The sequence below is a fragment of the Brachycentrus maculatus genome, unplaced genomic scaffold (genome assembly GCF_059751285.1).
Source record: "Brachycentrus maculatus isolate JH-2025_06_01 unplaced genomic scaffold, ASM5975128v1 h1tg000136l, whole genome shotgun sequence".
Lineage (NCBI taxonomy): Eukaryota > Metazoa > Arthropoda > Insecta > Trichoptera > Brachycentridae > Brachycentrus > Brachycentrus maculatus.
In genome coordinates this window covers 262,561-278,846 of record NW_028280889.1, presented here as the reverse complement: position 1 = coordinate 278,846, position 16,286 = coordinate 262,561, and the positions used below count along the sequence as shown (strand labels likewise).

At 35.5% G+C, this 16,286-nt stretch overlaps 1 protein-coding gene across 5 annotated transcripts in view; it reads right to left on the bottom strand.

The window, feature by feature from the left end:
* cora (erythrocyte membrane protein band 4.1 like coracle) overlaps positions 1–16,286 on the bottom strand; it is a 100,731-nt gene that overhangs the window by 32,073 nt on the left and 52,372 nt on the right. For all 5 annotated transcript variants that reach the window (XM_088260504.1, XM_088260507.1, XM_088260506.1 and 2 more), the window contains exons 2-5: positions 11,258–11,415; positions 8,964–9,111; positions 6,461–6,627; positions 5,310–5,437 (exon numbers count right to left, since the gene is read on the bottom strand). In XM_088260504.1, the coding sequence (XP_088116630.1) occupies positions 5,310–5,437; positions 6,461–6,627; positions 8,964–9,111; positions 11,258–11,395 (581 nt within the window). In that variant the 5' untranslated portion in view covers positions 11,396–11,415. The remainder of the gene's footprint in view (positions 1–5,309; positions 5,438–6,460; positions 6,628–8,963; positions 9,112–11,257; positions 11,416–16,286) is intronic.

Here is a 16,286-nt window from a genome sequence, read left to right as displayed (position 1 = left end):
CAATATCGACCTCTCCTGCTATCGGTTACACGAGCTTTCGATAGTTTCTATCCCATACGTTGCCGTTGAATGTAAGAAAATTGGAAATAATGTAAAAAAAAACAGACAAAATGTATCAAATATTCAGCTTAATTCGAACGATAAATGCGGTAAATGGTATAGAGAAACGATTGATGCGGTTTAGTTTAGTATGAAATTACGTCGGGATAGAAGAAATAAACGACACATCCGGGAAAACGATTATTCGAGGAACGATAGATAGAGGTTTCACTGTATATAATAAAATCCTTATCCGCACCCCGATGGTGCATAGGGCACTGCGTCATATAAACACAGTGTTATCTTGATCGTTTACACATGAAGGAAAGGTGATCAGCCCTCCGCTTCAAGTACCAGTCCAGGGTAATATTGAAAAAATATTACAGTGAAAAAATCACTCATATTTATTCTTACCCCCCCCTGGGAATCGAACCTGAGTCCTCCAGAACGGTAGCCGAGCGTGCTGACCATTACACTACGGAGGCGGACATATACGGACGGACGGAGGCTACATACGCTGTATACATTCATTTCAAAATGATACTCATCCGTACTAGAAGTAACTTTATAAAGTTATAAAGTTACTTTATAAACATATATGTTTATATCAAATAAATTTTATCCCTTTGATTGTATATGTGACTGGGTACTGGGTAGTACCACATTTATTAGAGAGAAATAAATAACATACAACATTTTGAGTGTGTCCAAATACTTGTTCACAAAATCTGGATTATCTCCAATAACAGGAGTTATTTTCATATATCACCAATAGATGTCTCTAGTGAAGTTCTAGTGATTCAAGAACAAGTTTTCTAAATTGGTTCATATATATAGAACTTCCAAGAATTTGAATAGTGTGGTTGTCAATAATGGGTAGAATTGGCGAATGTTACACGTGTGTAAAGTGATCACTTAAACCAGCCTATGACGGTCGTCAGCCCCGTAAATGCCCAGACTTCCATATTCTTCTTCATCTTTGATGAGATGTCAAAAAATAACAAGAAATAACATGTCACCAGCAGACAATAAATTAACATGCTGATATATAAGTACGTAGATCTCGCGGCCCTGACTGATTGTGCTTTTTATCAACAAAAATATTTTGAAACATTTAACAATTTAAAAATTAAAAATAGAAAATTTATCTTATATTATTTTTGAGATTACAAAAAATATGAAGTAAGCAGCTCTTATAATATTTAAGTTATGGAATTGAAATTCATATATCGCTCACTCCTTTCAAGAACGTCATAAATCAAAAATTGTCAATTTTCAGTTGTGCATGTTTTCGGAATACCCAGAAAATGTACTATATCCCAGCAAAATCGGCATATTTTTAACTTAACACGTTCCATGCTAACTATAATTAGAAGATATTTCATGTCACGCTGAGAATATTCGGCTCTTCTAAAGTAAGTAAATAATATGTAAAATGAATTGAAATCAAGGTAAGAATACCGTCCGCACCCTTTTATGCCATTACAAATGAAGTAACTTCATCCCAGGTATAAAAGGACAGTTATTTTTTCAAGGGCGAGCGAATCAAAGCTATGTTTACACGTGTAATTTTTTTTACTGGAAAGATTGTTTATAATTTTTAACCATCCCGTTCCAAAGGGAGTATAAATTTCAATAGTAATTGTACCTCATAATGTTAAAAAAGTAACAAACAAACATTGGATTTTTTCTGCTAAATTTTTCCATTCATTTTTCGCATTTTTGTCTTCGCGTATCGCCGTTCCAACACGCGGCATCATAATCTATCTATCCCCACAGTTTAGTCATCGGTGGTACATCGTCAATTTGCACGCGTGTTCATTGTGTTGCCGATACGCAAACGTTATTTGGCAAATACAGAGTGATTTTTGTCGTTCTTATAAGAATTATAATTAATTTATATTATCTACTGACATTTATTGGTGCAATTGCATTTTTACGTTTATTATATAAAAATTCGGAATGGAAACCAAATGACAGACGTTAAAGAAGAAAATTCATTCAGTATTTTACCATGTAGCTCGTAAAAGATAATGCAAGAAAACGAAGCAGATTAAAATCACATAATAAGCTCCATCAAAAGGCATTTAGCTTATTTGCAGATGAAATGGGGGAAGAATTCCCCTAAGATAAGTCGCTATAATTTCGACCTCTGCAAATCTGACAAAACAAAAACAAAATAACGTGTGTGGTTTGCGACGAATTTATATGTTTGAGACATAAACATGAGGTAAAAAAGTTTTACTGTCCATACTGTTCACACAACGTTATTTGATTTTTATATTGTTTTTCACTGTCTGGATTTTTTTAAACATTCTTTGTTTTTTTTTCCCATAATATAACGACAAATTATAAACACGCTGTATAGTACGCTTCTTACTCTATCCTCACCATTTCCGGTCGACATCCGGCCGAAGCGCTACTACAAGTAGTGTCCAGTGATATTTGAACTTCAGGTGGAATTGAATGACATTTCCGCAGAGAACTTATTCGCAACTATGTTTTTTTTATGTAGATGTTGTGTCAAACAAATATGTACAAGGAAGATTGTTTTTTTTTTCCAAATAAAAACAAGAACAATTGATTTTTTTCTTATATTTTCAAACAAGTAAATAAAACTAAAGTGATCAGAATTGTTTTTCGTGGTAAATACGAAAACATGGTTCCAGACACAATCCTGGTCCGTCTGGACATTGAAGACAGCAAAATATGGAGTCTTTTCTTGTCTTTTTTTCACTCCAGCAATATTTACACCGTCTTCTTTTCGTTGTGCCGCGATCGTCTTTCGGGCAAAAACTTGGGAGGTGTGAAATAATTTCCTGTTTCGGTATTTGCATTGAGGGAGGAGGGCCGAGGAGTTTTTCAATAACTTGAAGTCTGAAATCGTATAGACTCATTTTCTTTTCGCTATTCATATTGAATAAGTAAAAAGAATTTAATAACATTGTCTGAAACAAATGTATGCCCAATTTCTTGTACCACCGCAAAGTTTTTCTTCTTATTGGGTAGTACGCTAACATTTGGTCGTGGAAATCAACACCGCTCATGAATTTATTGTACTTTATTATCATTTTGGGCTTTACAACAGCCTTTCCATGACGATTTGTTGTTTTTGTTAGTTCTCCATCAAATTCGGAAGATATGGCCAACACTTCTCGGCGATCTTTCCACTTGGTTGTGCAGATACCTTTATCAGTATACTGACTCACAGACTCCCCAGTTTTAATTTTTTTTTTTAAAACTTCATTTGGATTAAATTTCCCGTTAGCTCGCAAAGTGCCCGTAACATATGTTTTTTGGCTCAATAAGGTTTCTACCAGAGGGACACTATTGTAATAGTTATCCATAAAAAGGGAGTGACCGACTTGGGTGCTCCCTTCCATGAGCTTATGGACAACTTTACTGGTGTGATTCTTTCCACTCAACTCCTGGTCGGCTGAACCACCGTACATAATTATTTTTAGTGCCAAACCATTGGATTCTCCCAATACATATAATTTGATGCCATATTTTGCCTTTTTCCCCTTCATGTACTGCCGCATAACGAGCCTCCCTCGCCATAGTACCAAAGACTCGTCAATTGACAAGTTTTTATTGGGTGCATAAATTGCACTCATCCGGTCGTTGAAAAAATGTATCAGTGGATTTATTTTCCCTAAACTAGTGGTGTCCGCTTCATTATTATTAAAATGTAATGATCTAAGAATTAAAAAAACTTATCCCGAGACATATACTGTGAGAATGCTGTCAGATTGAAGAGATGATGTTTCTTCCAATAATCCGTGAGGCGATTCAATCGAATAGTTCCCGTGTGCAGTAAAAGCCCCAGCCATACTTTTAATGTTTCTGTGGTGAGGTCATTCCAACGAGTTATTCTGCTTTTATCTCTTTCAGAATGAGCCATAATTTCCAAAGCATAATGATTGGTCTGTTGGACAAGAAGATTATAGAAGTCATCATTGGCTATCATATTGAAGTAATCTATTGGTTCTCTCCCTGAAATTTCAATTTTTATACCTGGTCTTCCAGTAAAAAGGATCTCTTGGGCTTGCGTTGGCGGGTTTGACCAAGGTCTCGAAGTTGAAGGTAGAGTGGGCGGTGGTTGTTCTTGGAACATATTGTCGTCTTCGCTGTCACTTTCATCGTCTGTTTCCATATCACTATCTATTTCGTATTCACTAATTGAATCGTATTCTATCTCACTTTCATCACTATCACTCACATTTTCCACTCTTGGTCGCTTTGATGTAGATGGTTGATCCATTTTTTAATATTTTTTGTAAAATACTTAAAAATACACAAAAATGGTTTCAATGTTAGTCAAATAATATAAAAAATTCAATATTTTAGTTCTGCGAAAATACAAAACACTATTTATAAATACAAAAACAAACAAATAAAAATGTGAATTTCACTTAACTATTGATAATACTCACTAAACTATTGTCAATCTAAAGTTATTTCACCCAAACAAACAAAAATTTAAAAATAAAAACGAAAAAAATTGCATATATTTAGACCCGTGTGAATATGGCTTTGCGTGTAAACGCTGCTTTTCGCACTAAAACAATAAAAACGCGCTACGTGACTTATCCGAGTGAGGGTTGAACTAGGAATGACTAATAATGACAAGTCACCTCAGGCTGAGGCTAAACACATCTCAAAAGTCACCCTGCGCTTCTTAGTTTAAGATTTATTCAAACAAACGCGTCTGGTGCGTTGAGCGCGTGGCGGTCACGTCAACCGTCAACGCGTCTCACGCGGTGTCAGCAATGAACGTGTTAATATTTACCCGCTACAGGGCAAAAAGTGTTGTTTTTCCATTATGAAAAAAAGGTATTGTTTAATTATTTTTTAAATATACTAAATATTTTTCAAATGGAGAAAAAACCTTCAGGTTTTACCTAAAAAGTTCTGTTGCACAGTAAAAAGTTCAATAAGTGGCTTGATATTTATTTTTAATATATTTCATATTTTTTTAAAATGTTAATAATATTAGTATTTTACCACTGACCAGTGGTTATATAATATTATTAACATTTTTGTAAAAAAATAAATAAGTAAAAATGACTAACCACAAAGTAAATGCTTTAAATATTAATAATATTGAGAATATATTTTTAAACTTTAAAAACTATCTCCTGAAAAATAAAGTTTTTTTTATTTATGAAGTTGTTGAAAGGAGTGAGCGATATGGGGGATTTGGATCCCCCTGTTAGAGTCGGCTAAGTTGTAAGTTAGCCTGAAGAAGAGAGACTGGAGTGGCTTACTTGTGCGTCTTGTGCAGCTCCATGACCTTGTCCTCGAGGGCCTGCGTCTGGTTGGGGGCGAAGCGGAACTCCTTCAGGTAGTCGTGGCTCATCTCCGACGGGTCGTAGTCTCCCAGCTCGGATTGCACCTACCAAAGACAACAACACTCTCAACATTCAACAACATCACTCAAAGACAACATCACTCAAAGACAACATCACTCTCAACATTCAACATTCAATCAAATCGTTTTGTGCAGCTTTGACTGTCAGGGTTGGAGTCTGGATCATCGTGCGTGTATTTCAGTATTTATTATTTCATCATCTTCAGAACAGAACATGGCATCATACAAAGAGCAATGGGAATAGAAATTACCGCATACCGAGAATTTCAAGCGTGCCATAGTTTGCTGGGTCTTCCCTAATTATATCCTTAATGGTTATCCCAACCTTGCATTCTTTCTTTATATCGTAGTCGTACAGGAGAAAGTGACCAAGTGCATTTTTTTACAAAATTGTGATCATTGACTATTTGATATCTTACTAGCTTAATTTTCTCCTGAAAAAAATCCCAAAAAAAGTCACTCCTGAACATTTTACGTTTTGTTAGTTGGTCACTTTCTCCTGTACGACTACGATATCATCATTGGAACATCTACCATCCATGGTGTTGTTGCACTGAGAGGTCGCATTCCGATTGCATTCAGTATAATTTTATTCTACTTTTGCTGGCTCGTAGATTGCTTTCTTTGCTAGGAAGCTGACTAGGAGTTATCTCCTACTGTGTTTACTTGCCATATTCCTGCAGCTACCATCTACTTCCTAGTATAGCAGTGCTAATATGGATAGATGGCCCATGGGAAGAGAACAAAACATCAATGCTGGCTTACATGAACACAAAATATTTTTTTTTATTAATATCAAGAAGCAAAAGAATCTTCTTCTTCCTGGCTACACCCCAACTTATTGTCCATGTAGACTGCTGGGGTCAGCTCTCCTCGTCCTCAGGTTATAGGTCCTTCAGTCATGGACAACGTCACCTAGGCCATGTCTTCGAATCATGTTATCAAGAAGTAAAAGAATATTTTTAAAGAAATGGTTTTTTAGACCGGAATACCCGACCATTAACCGCCCGTACTCGGAAGTGAGTCGGAATAAGAGAAAGAAGTTACCAGGTAGGAGCCGAGGAGGGCGTAGGTGTTGGGGCTGCAGGGCAGGCGGGAGGCGAGCAGGTCGTTGCGGACCTGCAGGCAGAGCTGGTAGCGCGTCAGGTCCTCCTGCAGCGAGCCCGGCTCCGGCGGGTAGAACTTCACCTCGAAGGACAGCTTCCACGGCTCGCCTGCAACGGGAACAATACCATCGATACAACAGAAAGATGGACAATTGTACAAGGATGGAATAGCAGAGTGGCAAATGAAGAGGTTCACAGAGTGAAGGAAGGTGAACCCTGGAGATAGAAGCAATGCGGAGTAAATAAAAGAGAAGACAGAGAACTGAACGCGTTGACTGCCAACTACGAGATTCTATAACTCTAGGGTTGCGTTCTTTGCTAGGGCGCCGACTAGGAGTTATCTCCTACTGTGTTTACTTGCCATATTCCAGAAAATTTATTACTAAATGAACAGAAAATGTAATTTGTTTTGAATATTGAAAGCATTAACTTTGTGGATCATATTGATATATTATTTCGAGAAATAAAAATACTTTGAAATAAAAAATTAAGAAAGGTGTGTTGAGATGGTTTGGACATGTGGAGCGTATGAGTGAAGAAAGAACGGTTAAACAAATTTATGAGGCGAATGTAGTTGGAAAAAGAAGCAGAGGACGACCGAGGAAAACTTGGCACAATCAGGTATGTCAAATACTTGAAAGCGGCCGGGTCAGGAGTCGTAATAATCGTCGGGTATGTATGAGGAGATGCATGAATGTAGAAGAGGCAAAGAATGTTTGCAAGGACAGAGTGGTGTGGCGTTCGATTCTCTCTGCCTACCCCTGCGGGGAAGCGGCGTGATGGTTAGTTAGTTAAAATACTTTGTGTTCTGATCCACTCACATTTTTATTTAACCAACTAGTTTCGGCAACAACCTGTTGCCCTCTTCAGAGTTACATTTATTATTAGTAATAAATGTAACCCTGAAGAGGGCAACAGGTTGTCGCCGAAACTAGTTGGTTAAATAAAAATGTGAGTGGATCAGAACACAAAGTATTTTTATTTCTCGAAATAATATAGAAAATGTAATTATTTACTTTAGAGTATGTTTTCTATTTTTTATTTATTTTTTTTTTATTTGGGTTAACAACAGCAGCATATGTAAAACCAAACATTAAAAGAATATACATCAAACAAGCCAATTATAGTTAACGACAGAAACATAAAGACAAGTACAAAATATTTAGAGTACATCTAGCAAATGAACATGTATTTATGAGAGAAAATGTGTGAAAGAGGGTGTGTGTGTGATGTTGATTCTAGTAGGGAGTAGGGACATACATACAATGCAGAGAAGTATAGTTTTTAAAGATCCTGATAGGACAATATGCTCACCATTCAACTTTTCAGCACAGATTTTCCGCAGTTGTAAATGTCAACTTGGCTAAAGCGTGAGTTTAATAATCTAAAGGTGGAGACTGACCAGAGCATTTTGTCGTAACATCGCTCGCGGCGAGCATCCGAAACTATGGATGGAGCGCTCGGCTCGCTGTACTGACTGCCTGAATGCTCGCATCGTAACGTTTTACGTTACGACCAAATGCACACACTAAGGACGGGACGGGTATTCTCTACCCGTTGAGTCGATTGATGCTTAAGGACGGGAAGGGTATTTTTACCTTCTGCGCCAGCCTTATCTCAAAGGAAGAAAAGAAGGAACTATCCAATGTTTTTATATGAATATATTATGTACCAATCTCTTTTTTGAAGTCTTAGGTCTTAACTATATATATATATCGCCCACTCCTTTCAACAACGTCATATATCAAAAAACTAGATTTTTCAGGAGATCGTTTTTAAAGTTTAAGAATATAATAAAATGTAACAAAAATAAATATCAAGCCACTTATTGAACTTTTTACTATGTAACTGATCTTTTTAGGTAAAACCTGAAGGTTTTTTCTCCATTAGAAAAATATTTAGTATTTTTAAAAAAATAATCAAACAATACCTTTTCTTCAAAATGTAAAAACAACACTTTCTGCCCTGTAGCGGGTAAATATTAAGTTTAAAATATGCCGCTTTTGCTGGGATATAGTACATTTTCGGGGCATTCCGAAAACATGCACAACTGAAAATCTACGATTTTTTATACATGACGTTGTTGAAAGGAGTGAGCGATATATCATAATCGTACAGGAGAAAGTGACAACTACCAAAACGTAAAATGCATAGGAGGGCCATTTAAGTCACTTTTGCTTGGCAAGAAAATAAACACCAATGCAGTTAGTCATTTTTACCAAGTCAATATATAATAAGATGTATAATAAGTTTAAAATCCTTTGGGATGTTTTTCAGGGCAATTTTAAGCTAGTAAGATATCAAATATTCAATCACGTTTTTGTAAAACAATGCACTTGATCACTTTCTCTCGTATGACTACGATATCCATAATTATCAAATACCGTCGCCAGCGGTCCGCAGGCGTAAAAAATGCCTGTCTGAAATGAGTAAAGTAAACTCACTCTTGAGGAATTTGGAGATCCTTTTGTCCAGTTCCAGCCAGTTACGGGGGTCCCTTCTGTCTTCGTATGTGATCCCAAAGTAGTCCTTCTCCAGGATATTCAGCGAGTCGCAAATCCTGTCCAGGAGGTCCTGCCCTTTCGCTTTCCTCTGCAAGCAAACAAGGCGAAATTAGCCAATCTCCGGCACTCGTCCGCATGCAATACTGGATCTAGCTAAGTTTTCCTCACTCATACTCTGCTTTTATTGCCTGCTGCATTCACTTCATAAATTTGTATTATTTTTGGCATTTCAATATAGATGACGAAGAAATAATAAAAAAACAGTCGTTTTTTACCACTTGAGTATATTTTATTGTAACGACTAGTTTTGGAAGCTACGCTTCCATCTTCAGGTCTCAATATAAACTAAATAAATAGATTAATATTTATATTTATATATTTAGAGTAAAGTGATCGCGTTTATATGAAGCAGTGCCCTATGCACCATTGGGGTGCGGAAAAGAGTTTTAAAACATAAATAAATAAATAAAGTGATCACTTAAACCAGCCTATGACGGTCGTCAGCCTTGTAAATGCCCAGACCTCCATATTCTTGTTCATCTTTGATGAGATGTCAAAAAATAATATTTTTAAAAAAAAACTCTCAACTGGAGATAATCCAGATTTGTGAACAAGTATTTGAACACACAACAAAATGTTGGGAGAAATAATAAAAAATTTCCAAAGGCTACAGGCGCCAAATTGAAAAATTGCCAATCAACTGACATCTTCAAGGTCTGCGCAATTGCTGTTGATGAGTCGGCAAGACGGACACTTGATGAGTGAGCAAAATTAAATTTAAATTAAAATAGACGAAAAAACAATAGCATATTTTGATTTTGATTGGAATGACCCACAAAACCTCATTTTTTTATTTAATTTTAAATTAAAAAGTTTACAAGAGAAATATTTGTATTTTTACTATTAACAAAAATACTACAAATTTCATACTATTTCTGTGAGCCTGAGCGGCTCATTATTAGAAATAGGTATCAAATTGTGGTTCGAACCCAGAAACTCTGCTTCAAGAGTCCGCGACACTAACCACGGGACCACAACCCGACCAAAGGCTTTTAGAGGCTTGTCTTCGGGCAGGACAGTAAGGATTGCTTAGTAAGGAGGACTGAGTGGAAGGTGGATGTGAAAAATACATCACAAACACCCAGACCGATTGAAAATACATGAAAAGTTCTCTGCTAAATAAAAAGCTTACTCATATCTACCATAGATGGCTGCCGCATGCTCGCACATGAAGCGAATATGAATTATATCATATATAAATAATTGACTAACTAACTAACTAACCATCACGCCGCATTCCCTCAGGGGTAGGCAGAGAGAATAGAACGCCACACAACTCTGTCTTTGCAAACATTCTTCGCCTCTTCCACGTTCATGCATCTCCTTATACATACCCGCCGATTGTTACGACTCCAATATAAATTATTATATATATAAATAATTGAGTTACAAAAATTTGAGAAACGTGGTTGTCAATCATGGGTAGAATGGTGAATGCTACACGCGCATAAGGTAATCACTTAACCAACCTAAGACAGGTCTTAAAGCCCTGTAAATTCCTAGCCTTCCATATTCTTCTTCATCCGTGTTGAGATAACTAAAACATTATTGAGAGCTGTCCCACCGCATTCCCGGACCTGATACAGAAGCATCTAGGCTTCCTGACAGACCTTCTCTTGCAAGGCAATTTTTTTTAATGAACTAAGTTGCGAAATTTACAGAAAATGTGAAACAAAATTGTATCCCGATTTTAGTGTGAATTCATATTTAAAAAGCTTTCAATATCCCTGTCACTGCCAATCTAAATAAATACAGGTTTGTAACACCTTCTTCATCTTCTTCAAACCCCTATCCGCACCCCAATGGTGCATAGGGCACTGCATCATATAAACGCAGTGTTATCTTGACCGTTAACATAAATACACGAAGGAAAGGTGATCAGACCTCCGCTTCAGGTACCAGTCCAGGGTAAAAAGTGTGAAAAAATCACTTGTATTTATTTGATCCCCCTAGGAATCGAACCCAGGACCTCCAGAAGTGAAAAAAAAACACAGTGAACAAAATCACTTATATTTATTTGATCCCCGTGGGAATCGAACCCGGGACGTCCAGAACGGCAGCGGAGCGCGCTGACCATTACACTACTTGTAAAACGGCCACCAAATTTTCCAACTCGGTCGGTTCGGCGAGTCAGCGAGTCAGCGAGTCAGCCGGCCGGCACAGCGGATACTCACGTCGACGTGGACGTCCATGATGGTCCCGTCGAGCAGCAGCACGCGCGCCAGCGCCGCCTTGGCGCCCTGGCTGGCGGAGCGCGCGCGCGGCGCCTCGGCGGGCGCGGCGGCGGCGCCCGGCTTCACCTCCTCCGGCATCGCGGGGGGCCGGCTGTACCCTGGGGAGAGAGACAAACAAATTACAATCACACATATAATAGCCCATAACAAACCAAAAATGCTACATCTTCAAATTAGATAGTTGAGAATTATGCCAGATTTTCAAATTTGACAGTTGTGAATCAGGCTACATCTTCAAATTACATAAATTATATAGTTGAGAATTATGATAAATCTTCAAATGAGATAGTTGAGAATCACGCTAGATCTACAAATTAGATAGTTGAGAATTAATCTAGAACTTCAAATTTAGATAGTTGTGAATTATGCTAAATCTTCAAATTAGATAGTTGAGAATTATGCCAGATATTCAAATGAGATAGTTGAGAATTACGCTAGATCTTCAAATTACATCAGTTTATACCTTTATAACTTCAGTTTATATAGTTGAGAATTAGGATAGATCTTCAAATGAGATAGTTGTGAATTACCCTAGATCTTTAAATTAGATAGTTGAGAATTATAGATCTTCATATTTAGATAGTCGAGAATTATGCTATATCGTCAAATTAGATAGTTGAGAATTAGCCAGATCTTCAAATCAGATAGTTCAGAATTAAGCTACCTAGATTTCCAATTTAGATATATGAGAATCAAGCCAGATCTTCAAATTAGATAGTTGAGAATCATGCTAGCTAGATTTTCAAATTAGATAGTTGGGAATTATGTCAGATATTCAAATTAGATAGTTAAGCATTATGTTAAATATTCTAATAAGATAGTTGAGAATTATGCTAGTAATATCTTCGACCGGCGAAAAAGGGTTTATATAAAGATCATTAAGTGGATTTTTGTTTCTTCTAACCTTAAAAAAAATCACGTTTTATTTGAATCTGTGTTGGGAACAGGAGGGATAATCGAAACTTGTCATTTGCTCATTGCTGGGAGGAAACCACGTTGCACTCCTCAGGAGAAGGCGGACTGCTGACTGTCGTCAACAGGCCTTCCGTTCCACTAGAAGAGGGTTGGGCATTTTGTGTCCTAGCTTGGTTTGTGGCACCAATGTCCTTCACTAATTTGATCATGTATGTATGTTACCAAAGAACGGCACTTGAGTCAATGCAGTTGGCCGGTCATCCTCTATAACGGTACCTTACATCACCGGCCCGTCGCGGCCGCAAACATTTTACCGGGAATCGTCAGATTGGCATGGGCCAGTGGTCGGCGAACTTACTAGCCAAAGGGCCAAATTATATTATTACATTACAACATTTTCAGTGTGTCCATATCTCACCAATACGGCTGTCCAAATTCAGTGTGTCCATATCTCACCAATACGGCTGTCCAAACTTAAAACACAGTAAGGGATATATTTTTCGTAGAACGTTTTTCTTGCATTTTTGGACTAAGTAGAATCTACTAAGTCCAAAATTGCAAACAAAACGTACTACAAAAAAAAATGTCTCTCACTGTGTTTTGAGTTTGGACAGCCGAATAGACGTCTCTAGTGAAATTCTAGTGATTCAAGCACAATGTTTTGAAATCGAACCACACACATATATATATATATATATATATATATATATATATATATATATATATATATATATATATATATATATATATATATATATATATATATATATATATATATATATATATATATATATATATATATATATATATATATATATATATATATATATATATATATATATATATATATATATATATATATATATATATATATATATATATATATATATATATATATATATATATATATATATATATATATATATATATATATATATATATATATATATATATATATATATATATATATATATATATATATATATATATATATATATATATATATATATATATATATATATATATATATATATATATATATATATATATATATATATATATATATATATATATATATATATATATATATATATATATATATATATATATATATATATATATATATATATATATATATATATATATATATATATATATATATATAAATATATATATAATACATATATATATATATATATATATATATATATATATATATATATATATATATATATATATATATATATATATATATATATATATATATATATATATATATATATATATATATATATATATATATATATATATAAATATATATATAATACATATATAGAAGTTCCCAAAATTATAGTAGTGTTTTGCCCAGGATTTTCACTCATAAATTACATGAAATTATAGTAACTTCAAACATAAAGAGTAAATCCACTCACGAGTATGGTAGGCATAGGCTATAAAGCTTAAAAAGTTGGAGCCTGAGTAGGGTCATCATAAGCGGTGTTGCATAAGCCTTAGCTCGATTTCAGAGTCACTTGGACGTTAGGTAAACAAAAATATTCAAGAATTTGAGTAGTGTAGTTGTCAATCATGGGTAGAATTGGTGAATGTTACACGTGTGTAAAGTATAGACTTAAACTAGACTATGACGGCCGTAAGCCCCGTAAATGCCCAGATTTCCATATTCTTCTTCATCTATGTTGAGATGTCAAAAAATATTAAAAGCAATATTAAAAGTAGCAGAGGAAGAACGAAAAAACTTGGCACGATCAGGTGTGTCAAATACTTGGGCGTGGTAAGGTCAGGAGTCGGAATAATCGCCGGGGGTATGTGCGACGGGACGCGCGAACGTGGAAGAGGCCAAGATCGTTCGCTGGCGTTCTTTTCTCTCTGCCTACCCCTGCGGAGAGGCGACATGACGATTAGGTACAACTCGTATTGCGCAATTAGTCATTAGTGATGTGTTTCAGATTCCCGCCGAGGTCACGATGATCGAATTAACATTTTCATCAATGGTTTGGCGGTGACGCGGCCGCGACGTCACCGACCGCAATGCGATCAAAAACATGGAAAGGAATTCAAATTAAACAGCGTATGACTCATCAAAGCTGAGATAAGCTTCACCGATATATAAAAAGGCGTATCTAAATGGTTTGGACGTGTGGAACGAACGAGTGAGGAAAGAACAGGAAAACAAATGAGGCGAATGGTTGGAAACAGTAGCAGACCAAGAGCGGAGAAAACTTGGCGCGATCAAGCACCATTCGGCTGTCCAAACTTAAAACACAGTAAGGGACATTTTTTCGTAGTACGTTTTTTTGCATTTTTGGACTAAGTAGAAGCTACTTAGTCCAAAAATGCAAAAAAATGTACTACGAAAAAATGTCCCTTACTGTGTTTTGAGTTTGGACAGCCGCATTCTTTCTGAACCTAATTCTAGAATTGCGGTCATAATTTCTAAAATTATAAAACTAAACGCATAAAAACTATGAATTTTTTTATAAAATTAATTAACTTTGTTTTCACCACTTTTTTTAGTAATACAATTTAAGCTACCGTTTTTGGTGAGAGTATTTTAATGTTTTCAATGTTTTTGATTTGAAATAAACCCTGATGATGACAAGGTCGAAACCGGTAGGTTAAATTGTATTTAAAAAAAAAGTGGTGAAAACAAAGTTAATTCATTTTATAAAGTTTATAAAATGTGCCACAAAGTATCTGCGGAAAACATTAAAGACATGATTTTTTTTAATTGTATGTTATTATTATTATTTTGTTTTTCAAGACTTGACACTGGCAGAAACATCCTCTCACTGAGTGACTGCCAAATTAACAAAATGATAAAAAGTACAATACTTCAAATACTTGTCTCTTCTTGAGGGAAGTCCCGTCCGTCCGCTTGGCAGATTGTGGATTCCGGAATTCGGATTCCAGATTCCAGATATGGTTCGCAAGTGATACGATCTATTCCCGGAGTTTATCTTTAGCATATGCGGACATCCCGACCCTGAGAGTATTATATATACACGCCCTCATCGCCCGACACCATTCATAAATCCCAAGCTTTGATTCACATCCATCTACATAACTTTTATCACTCTTTAATCTCTACCTATATTTTAATGTATTTCTTAACTATGAAATACGTACAACTTAGCAGACTCAAAAAATCTGTGTTTCATTCAACATTTATTACATAAATCAAAATACAGATGTTATCATCAAAAGGTGGAAAATATAAAACATTTTGTTCAAATACAACACTTGTGTAAGACCACTTCTGAGTTTATTGATGTAAATACGACAGTTTCGAGAACTACAGATGTTCTCATCAAAAGGTGGAAAATAAAAAAAATAAAAAGCAAAAATACAACACTTGTGTAAGACCACTTCTGAGTTTATTGATGTAAATACGACAGTTTCGAGAACTACAGATGTTCTCATCAAAAGGTGGAAAATACAAAAAAAAAACAAAAATACAACACTTGTGTAAGACCACATTTGGTTTATTGACGTAAGCACTACTAGCTTCCAGATGTTCTCATTAAACGGTGGAAAACGCAAAAAAAAGTAAAAATACAACACTTGTGTAAGACCACATTTGGTTTATTGACGTAAGCACTACTAGCTTCCAGATGTTCTCATTAAACGGTGGAAAACGCAAAAAAAAGTAAAAATACAACACTTGTGTAAGACCACATTTGAGTTTCTTGACGTAAGCACTACTAGCTTCCAGATGTTCTCATTAAACGGTGGAAAACGCAAAAAAAAGTAAAAATACAACACTTGTGTAAGACCACTTTTGAGTATATTAACGTAAGCACTACCAGCTTCCAGATGTTCTCATTAAACGGCGGAAAACGCAAAAAAAAAAGTTAAATTATAACACATTTGTAAGACCACTTTTGAGTTTATTAACGCAATCGCGACTACCTTCCAGAACTAGAGACATTCTAATCAACAGGTGAAAATACAAAACGTTTTGTATTTTCACGTGTTAACGAGAACATCTGTAGTTCTCGAAACTAGTCACATGTTTACATTAATAAACTCAAAA